Consider the following 15210-nt stretch of genomic DNA (forward strand, 5'->3'; position numbering starts at 1 on the left):
TGAAATAATCCACTCTCTGATTCTGGGAAGTAATCATTGGCAGAGAATTTATATAAAATCAATAATGACAAGACAAAATAATTGCATTTAAAAAAAAAAAAAGATTATTTATTTAAAAGATGATACTTTCCTGAGGTAGCTAGTTATAATGGATAGAGCACCAGCCTTGAAGTTAGGAAGACTTGAGTTCAAATTCGGCCTCAGACACTTAACACTTATTGGCTGTGTGACCCTAGGCCCCAATTGCCTCAGTAAAAAACAAAACAAAACAAAACAAAACAAAAAACAAAACAAAAACAAAAACAAAAACAAAAAACAAAACAAAACAAAAAAAAAAAACCTTTCCTAATATCATATTGTTGTTTATTATCATTTTCCATTTTCTTAGTTATGAATTCTGCTAAAGAAAATACATTCCTCAGCAATTTTCACCCTGCAAGGAAAAGGGTCTCAGATAATCCTTTTTTAAATTCATACCTGAAAAGAAACAATGTCATTGATGACGAGAAATTCCAAGCCTACAAAAGGGTTGAAGATGATGTCGGTGTGCCGAACAAAAAAAGGAGGCTCCTTTATGAAACCCCTGGTCTACCTCCCAGCACTTCTGGTTTGGTAAGAAAAGTAGATGTTCGAAGGACATACTTACAGAAGCCACTGATATCAGAAACAACACAGCCTCAAACAGCAGACGTGATCTCACAAACTTCAGAAGACAAAAACTCCTCCCTTGCCTGGATGGATGCCCAAGATGAACAGGGAAGAAAGGAGGAAGAAAATCTATTTGGCTCTTTAAAAAAAATGATTAATGAAAATCAAGAGCTAAGGAAAGAAAATGCAAAAATGAAGCAAATACTTGTAGCACTCCAGAATTCTGGTAAGTAGTGAGGGAAATGAATGTTGGAGTATATTATTTATAAAGACCAATACTTATATTGTGAATCCAACTATTTCCTCACATCCCAAACTCTGAATGTCAAGAAGGACTAATAAGTAAGGGATTACTCCCAGTCCCCAAGGCATCTGTCTGGACTGGGATCCTTGCTTTCATTTACCCTGTAAATAGACATAATTATCCCCCTCTCTGAAGTCGTTTTAGTTTTGCTTCCTTTTCAATAAATTGGGGGTGGCTTGGTTTATAAACAGGAGACTAAGCCATTTTGAGGTGAGTTTTCTGATCAAGATTCCTAGAGGAAGCTGGATCTCATAGTCAGTGCACTTTTCCTAGCTGCCTCCTTGCCACATCCCAACAATGAAGTAATAAGGAGAAGCAGGGAACTCTAAGCCCACCTCCTCATTAAAATGTCCCCCAATCCTGATTCCTTTACTTTTGCCAAGGGAGATCTCATTGATTTAAAGGTCCCTGGGATGCTCATTTGGAATTTTAAGTAATCACAAGAGACAAATGACCTCAATTTATTGGTTATTACTAACTTAACTAATAAATTGATTAATCTTGCCACACAGACTGTCTCTTATAATTTCATTCATGACAGAATATTCTAACATTTCGATTAAAATTCTTCATGAATGACTAATTCTAGATTTTCTTTTTTTTTAACTTCCAAGTTTATAGTAGCATAGCTGAGTAACACTTAAGCAATTTTCCCATATATTTCAGCCAAATATAGTCTTTGCTAGATTAGGAATCAACAATAGTGGTTGCTAAACTATGATTCATATATAGTAGTCATCCATAATATGTGTTTATGTGTATATATGTACATATGTGCATATACAGATATTTATTATGGATGACTATTCCAGGGAGAAGTGGGCTGGTCTAACTGGTTGATTACTTATCTAGCTCTAAAAAGAGATAATTTTTAGGATCAAATACATAGACATAGACATGTACACACATATATTTTATGTATCCAAGCATGAAGTGCAGAAATGAATATATCTGCAATTATAGTAATTATAGCAAATAAGGTGATTCATTGTAACTGGGTTGCAGTGTGTTGCTATGGAAAGCATCCCGGCTTTAGAATCAGAGGGCCTGAGATTAGATTTTGATTTTTTATTCCTTTGGGCAAATCATTTCATCTCTGTGGGGATTTTATCTATTTATAAAAATGAGAGGCCTAAATACCATCTCAAAGGTCCCTTCCAGATCTAAATCTATAATCATAAATCTATTGAGATTTTCTGGGGCCTAAGGATATGTAGTGTAGCCTTTTGGGCCTAAATCCTAATATGTTTTTTCTTTTTTCTTTCCCTCATCAATCTTGTTATTATATACTTATGTTTAGAGTGCTGTTGTAAACACTGTGGGAGGTCCAAAAAATAATTATGTTGCACTTAGCTCACATAACATAGCTGACAATATATATATATATATATATATATGCTTATGCATGCATACATATACATACATAAATACATAGGAATCTATTCTTTTTTAGTCTTTAGTTCCAAGGGGTGAGACAAAAATAGAATTCTGTTAATTAAAAACATATTTTTTTTTTAATTGAGAGTTGAAGCAAAGTGCTACAGATGTGGAATATTTTTGACTTTTGAACTTTTGGAAGAAATCACTATATCATCACTTTATATAATTATTTTACTTTGCTACAAGGGGCCTTCATGAATATTTGGATTGTAAAACTAAAGGAAATCAATAAAACTTCAAAATAAAGAAACAAATTATAACTAAGATTCATAACAGAATATGAGTGTATTAGTGATAAAAATATTTTAATAATATGAATTATTACTATAGAGGTTTCCTTTATGGAAATAACCTCTTTGAAGTAATTGAGATTAGAACATACTAATGTTTGAATGGTATAATGAATATAATGGAATAGCTGTCTCCAAAGTTATTAATGATCTTTTAATTGCTAGATCCAGGAGCAGTTACATGGCACAGTGGATAGAGTACTGGCCTTGGAGTCAGAAGACCTGAGTTTCAAAACCAGCCTCAGACACTTAACACATTGTAACTGTGTGACCCTGGGCAAGTCAACCTCAATTACCTCACCAAATAGATCTGCTGTTCTGCTGTCTGCTGTCTGCTGTCAACATTGTCAAATGCTGATTATCCTCCCCTTCTAGATCTCTCTCCTTTCCAGTTTTTATGACACTACTCTTTCCTAGTTTACTTTGTGTTTGATTATTTCTTTTTAATCTCCTTTGCTGGCTTATTATACATATCACATCCTCTAATTGTGGGCATTTCTCCAGAATTCTGCTACTTGCTGTCTTGATAAATAACCTTAAGATTCACAGGTTTAACTGTAATCTCTATGAAATGACACCTAGATTTATATATCCAACCTAATTCCCTCCCCTGAGCTTTAGTCTTAATACGACTTATTTTTTTTTGCTTTCAGTGGCAGTCAAAAATTGTATCTTTAAGTTCTATTTTTGGCATTTAATTAATTTATGTAATATTTTCCCCTGCTTATATTCAAAACTTTTTTTTTACATTTGCTATTTTTTAAATTTTTCAGTTCTAGGTTCTCTCCCTTATCCCCACATCCAATTAAGAAACCACATATGAAGTTATATAAAACATTTCCATAAAAGCCATATTGTGAAAGAAAACATAGATCTCTCCCACCCTAATCAAAAAAAAATCCTCAAAAAAATGAAGTTCAGAGAGAAGGAACTTCAGTTTGTTTTTAGACATAATTAGTTCCTTCTCTGGGTATGAATAAGATTTTTCATCATAAGTCCCTTCACAGTAGTTCATGGATCATTGTACTGTTGAGAATAGTAGTGTCATTTATAGCTGGTCATCCCAGAAAAAAAGCTGCTATATTTTTGTACATATAGGTCATTTTCCTTTTTTAAAATCCTTTTTGATATTCATGCCTAGTAGTGGTGTTGTTAGGTCAAATGATATGCATGAATTTATAGCCTTTTGGGCACAGATCATATATGTTGATTATCAATTGTGTCAAGGCTCTTATTTTTTAATACATTTGATTCAATTCCCTCTATGTTTGAGAAATGAGGCCTTATTAAAGAAACTTGAAAAATTCTATTTTATAATTACTATTGCTAACTGTATTTCTCCCCCTTTATTTTCTCTCTCCTTTCATCCTGTCTCTTCTCAAAAGTGTTTTGCTATTGACTCCTCCCTCCCCAAAATACCCTTTTCAATATTAATCCCCCCTACATATTCCTTTCCCCTCCTACTTTCCTGCAGGATAAGAAAAATGTCCATACCCTTATTGGGTGTTATTTCCAATCTGAGCCAGTTCTGATGAGAAGAGTTCATTCACTCATCCTCTCTTTTTTCTCTTCCCCTTCACTTTAAAAGCTTTTTCTTGCCTTCTTTTTAATAGCAGATAATTTACACCATTCCACTTTTCCCTTAACCTTTCTCCCAGTGTCTTCTCCCTCACCTCTAAATTTCATTTAAAAAATATTACCCCTTCATATTCAACTCATACCTATGTCCTCTCTCTCTCTCTCTCTCTCTCTCTCTCTCTCTCTCTCTCTCTCTCTCTCTCTATATATATATATATATATATATATATATATATATATGTGTGTGTGTGTGTGTGTGTGTGTGTGTGTGTGTGTGTATACACTAACTTCATAATAATGAGAAAGTTCTTATGAATTACAAGTATCATCTTCCCATGTAGAAATGCAAACAGAAATGTAAACTTAAGTCCCTTATAATTTCACTTTCCTGATTACCTCCTGATGTTTCGCCCGAGTCCTATATTTGAAAATCAAATTTTCCATTTAGCTCTAGTCTTTTTATCATGGATACTTGAAAATATTCTATTTCATTGAATATTCACTTTTTACTCTGAAGTATTATACTCAGTTTTGCTGAGTAAGTATTCTTGGTTGCAATCCTAACTCCATTGCTCTTCAGAATATCATATTCCAATCCTTTAATGCAGAAACTGCTAGATCTTATCCTGATTGTGGCTCCACTATACTTGAATTGTTTGTTTCTGGATACTTGCAATATTTTCTCCTTGACTCAAGAGTTCCAAAATCTGGCTATTAATATTCCTTGGAGTTTTTATTTTGGGATCCCTTTGAGGAGGTGATCAATGAATTCTTTTCATTTCTGTTTTGTCCTCTGGATCTAAAATATGAAGACATTTTTTTTCTTGAAATATGATGCCCATGATCTTTTGCTGATCATTATTACTCTAAGGTATATCAATCATATTTAATTATCTTTCCTGGATCTGTTTTCTCCATGAGTTTTTTTCAATGAGATATTTCTATTTTTTCCTATTTTTTTTTATTTTTCATGGTTTTGCTTTATTGTATCTTGAATTTTTACAAAGTCACTAGCTTCCACTTGCTTAATTCTAATTTTTAAGAAATTGCTTTTCTCAGTGATTTTTTTTACATCCTTTCCCAATTGGTCAGTTTTGCTTTTTAAAGCATTCTTTTCCTCATTAGCTTTTTGTACTCACTTTTGGATTCTCTCAGTTCTTTTCCTAATTTTTCCTCTATTTCTCTTCCTTGATTTTCAAAATTCCCTTTGAGCTCTTCCATGACCTGAGCCCAATTCTTAATCTTTCTTGGAGGCTTTGGATGTAGGAGCTTTGACTTGTTATCATTTGAGTGTTTGTTATGATCTTCCTTGTCATCATAGTAACTTTCTGTAGTCAGAAACTTTTTCTGTTGTCTGATCATTTTTCTGTTACTCAACTTTTAACTATTAAAGGATGACTTTGTTTCCAGGGGACAGGGTGCACAGTCCCAAACTGTTTAGAGATCCTTCTAAGAACCTCCCTGAAAGCCCTATTTTCTGTCCTGGAATTGTTAGAAGCCTCCCTGCTCAAGCAATAAAGTCCTGATTTGCTGGCCACTGGGTCCCAGGCCAGGCCAGGCCCTGGCTTGGCTTTGCTGGGGTTGAGTGCTAGACTCCTATCCTGATTTCACAGACTTTTTCTGCTGACCTTTCAAGTCCTCTTTTGTGTCTCTGAGCTGAAAGGTCTAGAGACCATAGTACTGAAGTTGCTTTAGAGGTCTCTACACCTGTTTCTACTTTACTGATAGGGCCCAAGCCTGGGGTCCAGGGCCAGGGCTAGCATTGTGATGGTGCTTCCTGCACTGTGACTATGCACTGGGCTTCCACTTTAATGCTACAGACCTTTTCTGATGACCTAAGTTATCTTTGACTGAAAAATGTTCAACCCTGTCTTTTTTGAGGTGTTCTGATGCTCTAAAATTTATTTAGAGTCACTATTTAAAGGAATTTGGAGGAGTTTAGTAAAAATTTGTGTGAGTTTTCTGCCTTTGCTCCATTTTCTTGATCTTGCCTCAGACCAATTTCACTTGCATACTTCAAAATCGTCATTCTAAAGATGTTTTAAACTCAGCATATCTAAAACTGATTCCATCATCTTCCCATCAAAACTCAACTTTTTCCCATCAAACTTTATTGAGGGCATCACCATCCTTACAATTTCTCAGGTTTATAATAGCAGAATTATCTTGGTCCTTCTGACTCTTTTATTCCATGTGTTCAATTCATTGAATTGAATCTCAAAATCTGTACTTTCACAATATCTTCCTGCCTCTGACCCCTTTTCTTCACTTAATTCAGTCCTTCACCACTTTTTGCTTAGATTATTGCAAGGGCTTCCTAATCTCTCTTCCTGACTCAAGGTTCCCCTCCACTCTGATCCCACTAAAAAACTGCTGCCAAAATAGTTTTCTTTATGCCTTGATCTAACCACTATCTTCATATGATTAGAAATAGTTTTGACTTCTTCTAAAATCCTTGTTTGTTCTTTGATCATTAAGAAATTGAATAATGACTTAGATTCTCATAAATTTGACTTGGTTATCTATGTATTTGAGAAATAATTACTTTATCTGACCATTACTTTATCTGACCAATTTGCTATAAAAATTCTTTGCTTGTAATCTTGGCTGCACTGGTTTTGCAAAACCTTTTTAATTTAATGCAATGAAATTATCTATTTTACTTCCAATAATCCTTTCTATTGGTCATAAATTTTTCTCTTATCCACGCATCTGACTGGTAAAATTTTCCATGTTCTCTTAAATTTGCTTACATCACTCTGTCTAAATTCTGTACAGATTTTGATTTTATTTTAGTATATAGTGTGAAATATTATTCTGTGCTTAGTTTCTACCAAATTCCTTTTCAGTTTTCCCCAAAATTTTTTTCAAGTAATGAGATCTTGTCCCCAGACTTGGATCTCTGGATTTATCAAACACTATGATCATTTACTAGCATTCATTATACACCTAATCTATTCCACTGATCCACTACTCCATTTCTTAGTTAATACCAGATTATTTTGATGATTACCACTTTGTAATGTAGTTTAAAATTTGGAACTGCTAAATTGCCTTCCTTCACATTTTTTTTAAAAAATTGGTTCCTTTGCTTTTCTTGAACTTTTGTTCTTTCAGATGAATTTTATTATTTTTTTCTAAATCCACAAAATAAGTCTTCTACTGTATATTAAATTATTTTAGGTAGAATTGTTTATATTATATTTGTGAAGCCTACCAATGAGCTATTAAATATCTCTCCATTTGTCTCTATTTGTGTGAAAAGTGTTTTGTAATTAAATAATTGCTTTTATAATTGATATATGCTCTAGGTTTGTCTTGGCAGGTAAATACTCAAGTATTTCATTTTATATGCAGTTATTGTAAATGGAATTTTTATTTTTATTTGTTTCTTCTGGTGTCTGTTAGCATAGAGAAATGCTGATGAGTTACTATGTAGGTTTATTTTATATTGTACAACTTTGTTAAAGTTAATTGTTTCATTAGTTTTTAATTGATCTAGATTTCTCTCAACATATTCATCTGCAGTGGTAGTTTTGTTTCCTTACTTCTATTTTTATTTCTCCAATTTCTTTTTCTTGTCTTTTTGTTATAGCAAGCATTTCTAGCAATTCAATATTGAATGAATAGTGATGATAAGGAAATTCTTGCTTCAACTCCATTCTCATTAAGAAGGCTTCAAGTTTATCTCTGTTATATTTAGTTGTTGTTATAAGTTTTAGAAAGCCAATGCTTATTATTTTGGGAAAGGTTTCCTTTATTTTCCTATGTTTTCTACCATTTTTATAGAAATTGGTGTTTTTTTTTTCAAGACTTTTCTGCACCCACTGATATAATCAGATGATTTTTAAAATTATTGTATGGTCAGTCATACTTATAGTGAGTAAATTAGCCCAGCATCCCTGGCATAAATTCTACCTAGGGCATAATATATGATCTTCTGTGATATATTGCTGTATTCTCCTTGCTGCTATTTGATTTAAAATTTTTCATCAATTTGGGAAACAGGTCTACAATATTCTCTCTCTTTCTGTATGTCTCTGTCTCTCTCTGTCTCTGTCTCTCTGTCTCTCTCTCCCTGTCTCTGCTGTCTGTCTCTGTCTCTTTATCTCTCTCTCTTTGTCTCTCACTTCTATCTCTCTCTCTCCTCTCATTCTTTGTGATTTAGATATCAAAAACATGTTTGTATTATTAAAGAAATTTTATGGAAACCCCCTTTTACATTTTTCTGAAATGTTTGGTGAAATTTATTTATAAACCAATTTGATTCTTACGCAACTAATTGTTAATTTATTCAATTTATTTTTCTAAGATAGAGTTATTTATTTTATTTCATTTTCTGTTAATTTTAAAAATATTCATTCATTGTACTCAGATTATAGCATTATTGGCATAAAATTGGGTAAAATATTTCCGAATAAATTGTTTTAATTTCATCTTCATTGCTGGTGTCTTTACCACTTTTTTGGAAATTTTTTTTTTTTCCCTTTCTCCCTCACTGTCCATATAGGACCCAGAGGAATATATTTTTTTTTGATAACTGAAACCTCACAAGACATTTTGGAGTTTACAGACTAGGATAATGCCTTACATCCAAATTACTCTGGCTCTCATTGATTGACCAACAATAGGATCCAGGCCAAGTCTGAGTCGGTCATTGTTTGGGCCCTAATTGGCTAAAACTGAATGCAAATAGCAACTGTTTCTATTTGGCCAGAAACCTGAGGATCTTCATTCATTCACATGTGTGTTTGTGTATGTGTGCTGTGTGTGTGTGTATACGTGTATGAATGTATATATGAATGTGTTTGTGTTTATATGTGTATCTCTACTCACATATATACATATACACAGTTTTGGGGTTTTTTTTTGTTTGTTTGTTTCTTGTTTCTTTTTCTCAATTTCTTTCTTTTTTTTTTTTTTTCTTAAACTAGGTAAAAAAGACCATTCTCTACCTCATTTTTTAGGTAGCCTTAATCACCAATTAGTTGTTGCCTTGGTCAAACTGAGACCTGCTAAAGACCTTAGCTTTAAAAGGCCAAGGTCTCCCACTGCATCCAGGGCCACCTCCAGTTGTCCTGAATCTATATTTTTCCACTGCATCCAGATGACTTTGGAAGAAAAGGCAAATTTGGTGATTCTGCATAGTCTTCCCTCACTTAAGTCCAATTCACTTGCACGTGATGCCATTATTTTTCTGATGTCATAATCCTCTTCAAAAATGAAGAATAAACAACAACAATTACAGACCTTTCCTGTCAACCTCATATGTTATCTTTGGCTAGAAAATTGCTTTACACTGATTTTTTGTTTGTTCTGCCACTCCACTTTGATTTGGGAAATTATCTTAAATTTGTTTGGAGAAAAAAAATGGCAGAATTCAGGTTCATTCCTCCCTGTACTCTTATCATCTTGGCGTTCTGTCTGCCAAGTCTGCATTTTATGATGATATAATCTTTAATATTTTTGTGCAACTTTTACCAAACTTTTCTTTTGTAATTTTCTTGTATCACTTTCACTTTTATTTCTTTTGCCAAATTTTCCTTTACCACTCTTATCTCTTTCTTTAGCTCTTGCAATAATTCTTGCTGGACCTGGTCCAATTTATATACACACACACACACACACACACACACACACACACACACACACACATATAATTTTTTTCTTTTGGGCTTTACTTGTCACTATTTTTATATTATTGTCTTCTGAGTTTGTATATTGATCTTCTCTGTCACAATTCCCTGCCAAGTATTTCTTGACTTTGAACTTTATTTTAAAGTTTGGTTCTGCTAATCTGAATGGAGATGGACTGACTCAATATTCAAGCTTTTTTTTTTTTTTTTTTTTTTTTTTTTTGGCTGCTGCTGTTAGAGTTAGTTGAGTTGTTTATAAATTTTGGGTGTGATGCTTCTAAGGGGGTGTGATGCAGTGAGTAGTGTGGTCACTACTTTTTTCTGATCTTGCTCTTGCCTTTACCCACAAAGGGTTTCTGCTAGTAGTTTTCTCTACTCTGGAATGGTTACCAGGTCCCCTACTCCCCTGCATGCTCAAGTGTTAGGACTACTGTGAACAGAGTCCCTTCTTCCTTGTGACTAATCACAAACATTATTTTCCACCCTAAAATCATGACTCAGAACTCCAAGGAAGTTGTCAAATAGCACCAAGGCCCTCACCCAGTATTAGCTCAGGGTCCCCATAATCTTATTCCGAACAGTTGTCAGACCCTTTACTATCTCTCAGCTACTGATGCTATTGCCACCTTCAGTGCCTTCTGCTGGTGCTGCCATATGTACTCCTGGTTGTCCCTAACTTCATCGTCCTACGTATCTCTTGCTGATTTCATAAATTTTAATTTTCTAGAAAAATGTCTCATCTCTTTTGTTAGTTATGCTATTGCAGAATTCAATTTTCTTTTCCCCTCCTCTTTTTTCACTTGCTTCTTTCTCCTTTCCTCCCTTCCTTCTTTTTTCTTCCTCTTCCTTCTCTTTCCTTTTTCTTATCTTACCTTTTATTCCACTCTCCCTCCTTCTTTTTCTTCCTTCTTTTTTCATCATGATCTTCACTGCTAGTTCTAGAATAGCATTCATGTTCTCCCTAAACAATATATTAATTATTATAAGTTTTTCTTCTTTAAGAATACTGACTCACTGCACATTTGAACATGGAGAAAAATGGGTTGTTATGCTCTATTGGAGTGCCAAGGAAATATCTTTTATGCCTTTGTATTGTTTTCAACATTTTAGTCAATTATTTTGATAAAGGCATATAATGTATGCTTTTAAAATTTATGTATAAATAAAAAGTTGATCACTAACACTTTGATTGACAGGCTCTAGTAAGAAGTCAAATATGTATAAGTAGGGCACAACTCTAAAAGAAGAAACTTTTTATACTTTGATTGTATTGAGACAATTTAGTGTTAGTAGTATTAGATACTTGGTAAACATATACATATATACATATGTATCCGAAGTACTGTATGTTCTAATCTTGTCCTTTCAAGATTATGGGAAGATATCCAGAAGGGCTTATGATATGTATGCTTCTCTCCACCTTAGAATCCAACAAATCAATGAAAAGGTTGGCTCAATATTCTAGGGCTTTAGTATAGATAAGCATTATCAGGTTCAAGTTGCATTCAAGATCAGTAGATGTTATAAACTTATTAAGTCCTATTGTTTGAAAAGATCTTGCCTCAAAATTAAGAGGCTGAGAGCTTTAGGCTCTTATTTTTGGAACTTCAATCAGTTTATCAGTGAGTTTGTACTCACTTGCTATAAGTGTTCAAGATTCAATAACTACTTGTTGCAACTATAATAGAGAGAATTTCTAAATAATGTAGGTCAAGAAATCCCTTCTAACTCTGATATTCTTTAATTTTATGATTCAAGTATAAGGTTTTTCCTTCATGGTATTGTGCTTTTTTATGGAACAGATTAATGCTGAAAGGAGAATAAAAATTATTTGTACATAAAGAAAAAAAAAAGGAAATCAACTGGTAAAGAATAAAATTAGTGCTTTATTTGTAGATGAATAATTTAATACCACTAGATTAAATAATTTTTAAAGAGCTAAAAAGATTTTTCAAATAGGTTAGAAGAAGGATATTGGTTTAAAAAAGGACATAAAAACAACTATGAAATAAACACAAATTTAAATCACTTTTAAAAAATAGAAGGTGATGCCTCTTTTACACCATGGAAATAGTTGGATGAAGAGTTAGAGCAAAAAAATTTAATTCTTAAAAAATTGCACAGTTTTCATAGGAACTAACTTAAATTGGACCTATTTGAAAACTATAGAATAGATTGATCTGCAAGATATTGTGATCCTTCAGTTCATTTACATATAATGATAGAATGATTTTTAAGGCAAAAGGATAAAACTCACAAAATAGAAATCATAATTATTTCAAAATTAAGATATTATTAAATAAAGTATTATAAGGGAAATTTGTGATTTTTTTAGGGTGAATCACCAGGGACCAAAAGGCATTAATTTGAGCCATGGAAAGCAGTTAAAAGAAAAAAAGGGAAGATGGGTTGTAGAAGTCTTCCTAGAGTAAAGTATGTGTAAAGAAATAGCAGTGGGTTAAAGGCCAGCTTTGTCAGAGCTATATGAAGAAATACTAGCTGACAGAAGGCCTTAGCTACAAGATTTCTGATGAGCTGAAAAAAGACAAGAGCTCATAGAATAAGGATTTCAGTGTTCACTACTACCCTTTAGAACCACACATATACTTTAAGAGAAATGATATCTTTTGGAATCAAGAGTTACTGTTGTTTACTTTGGTTTGAGAGGAAAAAGCAGTGGGGGAATAGACTTTGCAGTTAGTATGAGAGAGCTGTTTGTGATGAATTGATTGGATGACAAAACAATATGGTGAGTGAGTGAATAGCTTGTTAGCTCTGTGGCTTAAAAATAACCCCTAGCCAAATTAATAGTGAGAGACTTTTCCAGCGCCATTTTAAGGGAGTTATAAATTGAAGAGCATTTAAGTGCTTCATTAATTCGAGAATAGAAGAGCAGTAGATTCACTAAGCTAAAAAATGTTTTTTCAAAAGAAATAAAAATATGAGCAATTATTAAAAAAGCAGCTTTATGTAATACAAATGTTCTTAAAGTAATCAATAACATCAGTGCCTAAGGATCAGATTTGTGAATTATCATGAACATATGGATTTTACTCTTTCATTTTTTTTCCTACCACTCTCCTCTATAGTTAACCATGTATTTTGTATAGAGTTTGATACAAACCTATGTTTGGATTATAATTATTTCTATATAGGCTTAAATATGTAAATACTTAGAATTTATATCATTTCCTTTACCTTATTAGTGAGTAATGCTTATGATTAAGATCTAAATATTTCATTCATGTGGATGGCCAGTTTGTGTAAATGGAAATACAACTTTAAGAGCTCTAGAGCAGAGAGAGTTTATCCCTAGGATTCAGAGACTTTGAATGTATTCTTATGGTGTTCGTTATTACTCAAGAATACAGGTCTAAGAGTGTAAGTGCCTATTGGAGTAAACTAGAAAACGGGTTTGGGTTATACACCATTTGATGATGCAGGGAGTAGCCCAAATACATTCTCTACAAGTCTTTGATTAATTATGTTGAAGAAAGATTAGATTTATCACTGAAAGAAGTAGAGCTAGACAATGTAATGAAGACTTTCTTAATAATTATAGTTGTCCAAACGTGAAATGGACTGCCTTCTAAGGTTGTTGATTTCCTATCACAGAAGCCAGATAGCTACTGATGATGTTGTAGAAGGAATTCCTACTAAGACATAAAATGAACTATATGACCATTCCAATACATTCTGCCACTGAAATTCTATTGGAGGAGGATATAATTGCTTTGATAAAGATTTGATGTTTAATTGCTAATAAATTATCATTTAAGCCATAGTAATAAATACGTTTGTCAAAAGGGGAGTATAGAAAGAGAATAAAGTCCCTGAATTTAGAACCATGGGTTTGTGTTCAAAGTCTTGAACTTAATCCCCTTGTATCCCTGTGTCTTTATTTGTTAGACAAGGATATTGCACTTCAAGGCTTCTCTAACTCTAATATTCTATAAATTGTCGCTCAACTCCTCTTATCTTCATTAAAAAAATAAGAGATAATATTTTTATTTATAATTTTTTCACAGTATATATGCATGAGTAATTTTTAAAATAATATTATCCCTTGTATTAAGTTTTCCAAATTATCCCCCCTCCCTCTACTCCCTCCCCTTGATGACAGGCAATCCCATACATTTTACATATGTTACAATATAACCTAGATACAATATATGTGTGTAAATGCCATTTTCTTGTTGCACATTAAGTATTAGATTCTGAAGGTATAAGTAACCTGGGTAGATAGACAGTAGTGCTAACAATTTATATTCACTTCCCAGTGTTCCTTCTCTGGGTGTAGTTGTTTCTGTCTATCATTGATCAACTGGAAGTGAGTTGGATCTTCTTTATGTTGAAGATTTCCACTTCCATCAGAATATATCTTCATACAACACTGAAGTGTACAGCGATCTTCTGGTTTTGTTCATTTCACTCAGCATCAGTTCATGCAAGTCTCTCCAAACCTCTCTGTATTCCTCCTGCTGGTCATTTCTTGCAGAGTAATAATATTCCATAACCTTCATATACCATAATTTACCCAACCATTCTCCAATTGATGGACATCCATTCATCTTCCAGTTTCTAGCTACTACAAAAAGAGCTGCTACAAACATTTTGGCACATACAGGTCCCTTTCCGATCTTTAGTATTTCTTTGGGATATAATCCCAATAGCAGCAATGCTGGATCAAAGGGTATGCAGAGTTTGATAACTTTTTGGGCATAGCTCCAGATTGCTCTCCAGAATGGCTGGATTCTTTCACAACTCCACCAATAATGCATCAGTGTCCCAGTTTTCCCACATCCCCTCCAACATTCATCATTATTTGTTCCTGTCATCTTAGCCAGTCTGACAGGTGTGTAGTGGTATCTCAGAGTTGTCTTAATTTGCATTTCTCTGATCAGTAGTGATTTGGAACACTCTTTCATATGAGTGGAAATAGTTTCAATTTCATCATCTGAGAATTGTCTGTTCATATCCTTTGACCATTTATCAATTAGAGAATGATTTGATTTCTTATAAATTAGGATCAATTCTCTATATATTTTGGAAATGAGACCTTTGTCAGAACCTTTGACTTTAAAAATATTTTCCCAATTTGTTACTTCCCTTCTAATTTTGTTTGCATTAGTATTGTTTGTACAGAAACTTTTTAGTTTGATGTAATCAAAATCTTCTATTTTGTGATCAATAATGATCTGTAGTTCTCTGGTCATAAATTCCTTCCTCCTTCACAAGTCTGAGAGGTAGACTATTCTCTGTTCCTCTAATCTATTTATGATCTCATTCTTTATGCCTAAATCATGGACCCATT

At 33.2% G+C, this 15210-nt stretch overlaps 1 protein-coding gene across 4 annotated transcripts in view; it reads left to right on the top strand.

Annotated features, from left to right (window-relative positions):
- LOC141549279 (uncharacterized) overlaps nt 1–15210 on the top strand; it is a 165652-nt gene that overhangs the window by 81088 nt on the left and 69354 nt on the right. For all 4 annotated transcript variants that reach the window (XM_074278708.1, XM_074278707.1, XM_074278709.1 and 1 more), the window contains one exon: nt 389–874. In XM_074278708.1, coding sequence (XP_074134809.1) covers nt 391–874 — 484 coding nt within the window. In that variant the 5' untranslated portion in view covers nt 389–390. The remainder of the gene's footprint in view (nt 1–388; nt 875–15210) is intronic.

The sequence above is a fragment of the Sminthopsis crassicaudata genome, chromosome 1 (genome assembly GCF_048593235.1).
Source record: "Sminthopsis crassicaudata isolate SCR6 chromosome 1, ASM4859323v1, whole genome shotgun sequence".
NCBI classification, from domain to species: domain Eukaryota; kingdom Metazoa; phylum Chordata; class Mammalia; order Dasyuromorphia; family Dasyuridae; genus Sminthopsis; species Sminthopsis crassicaudata.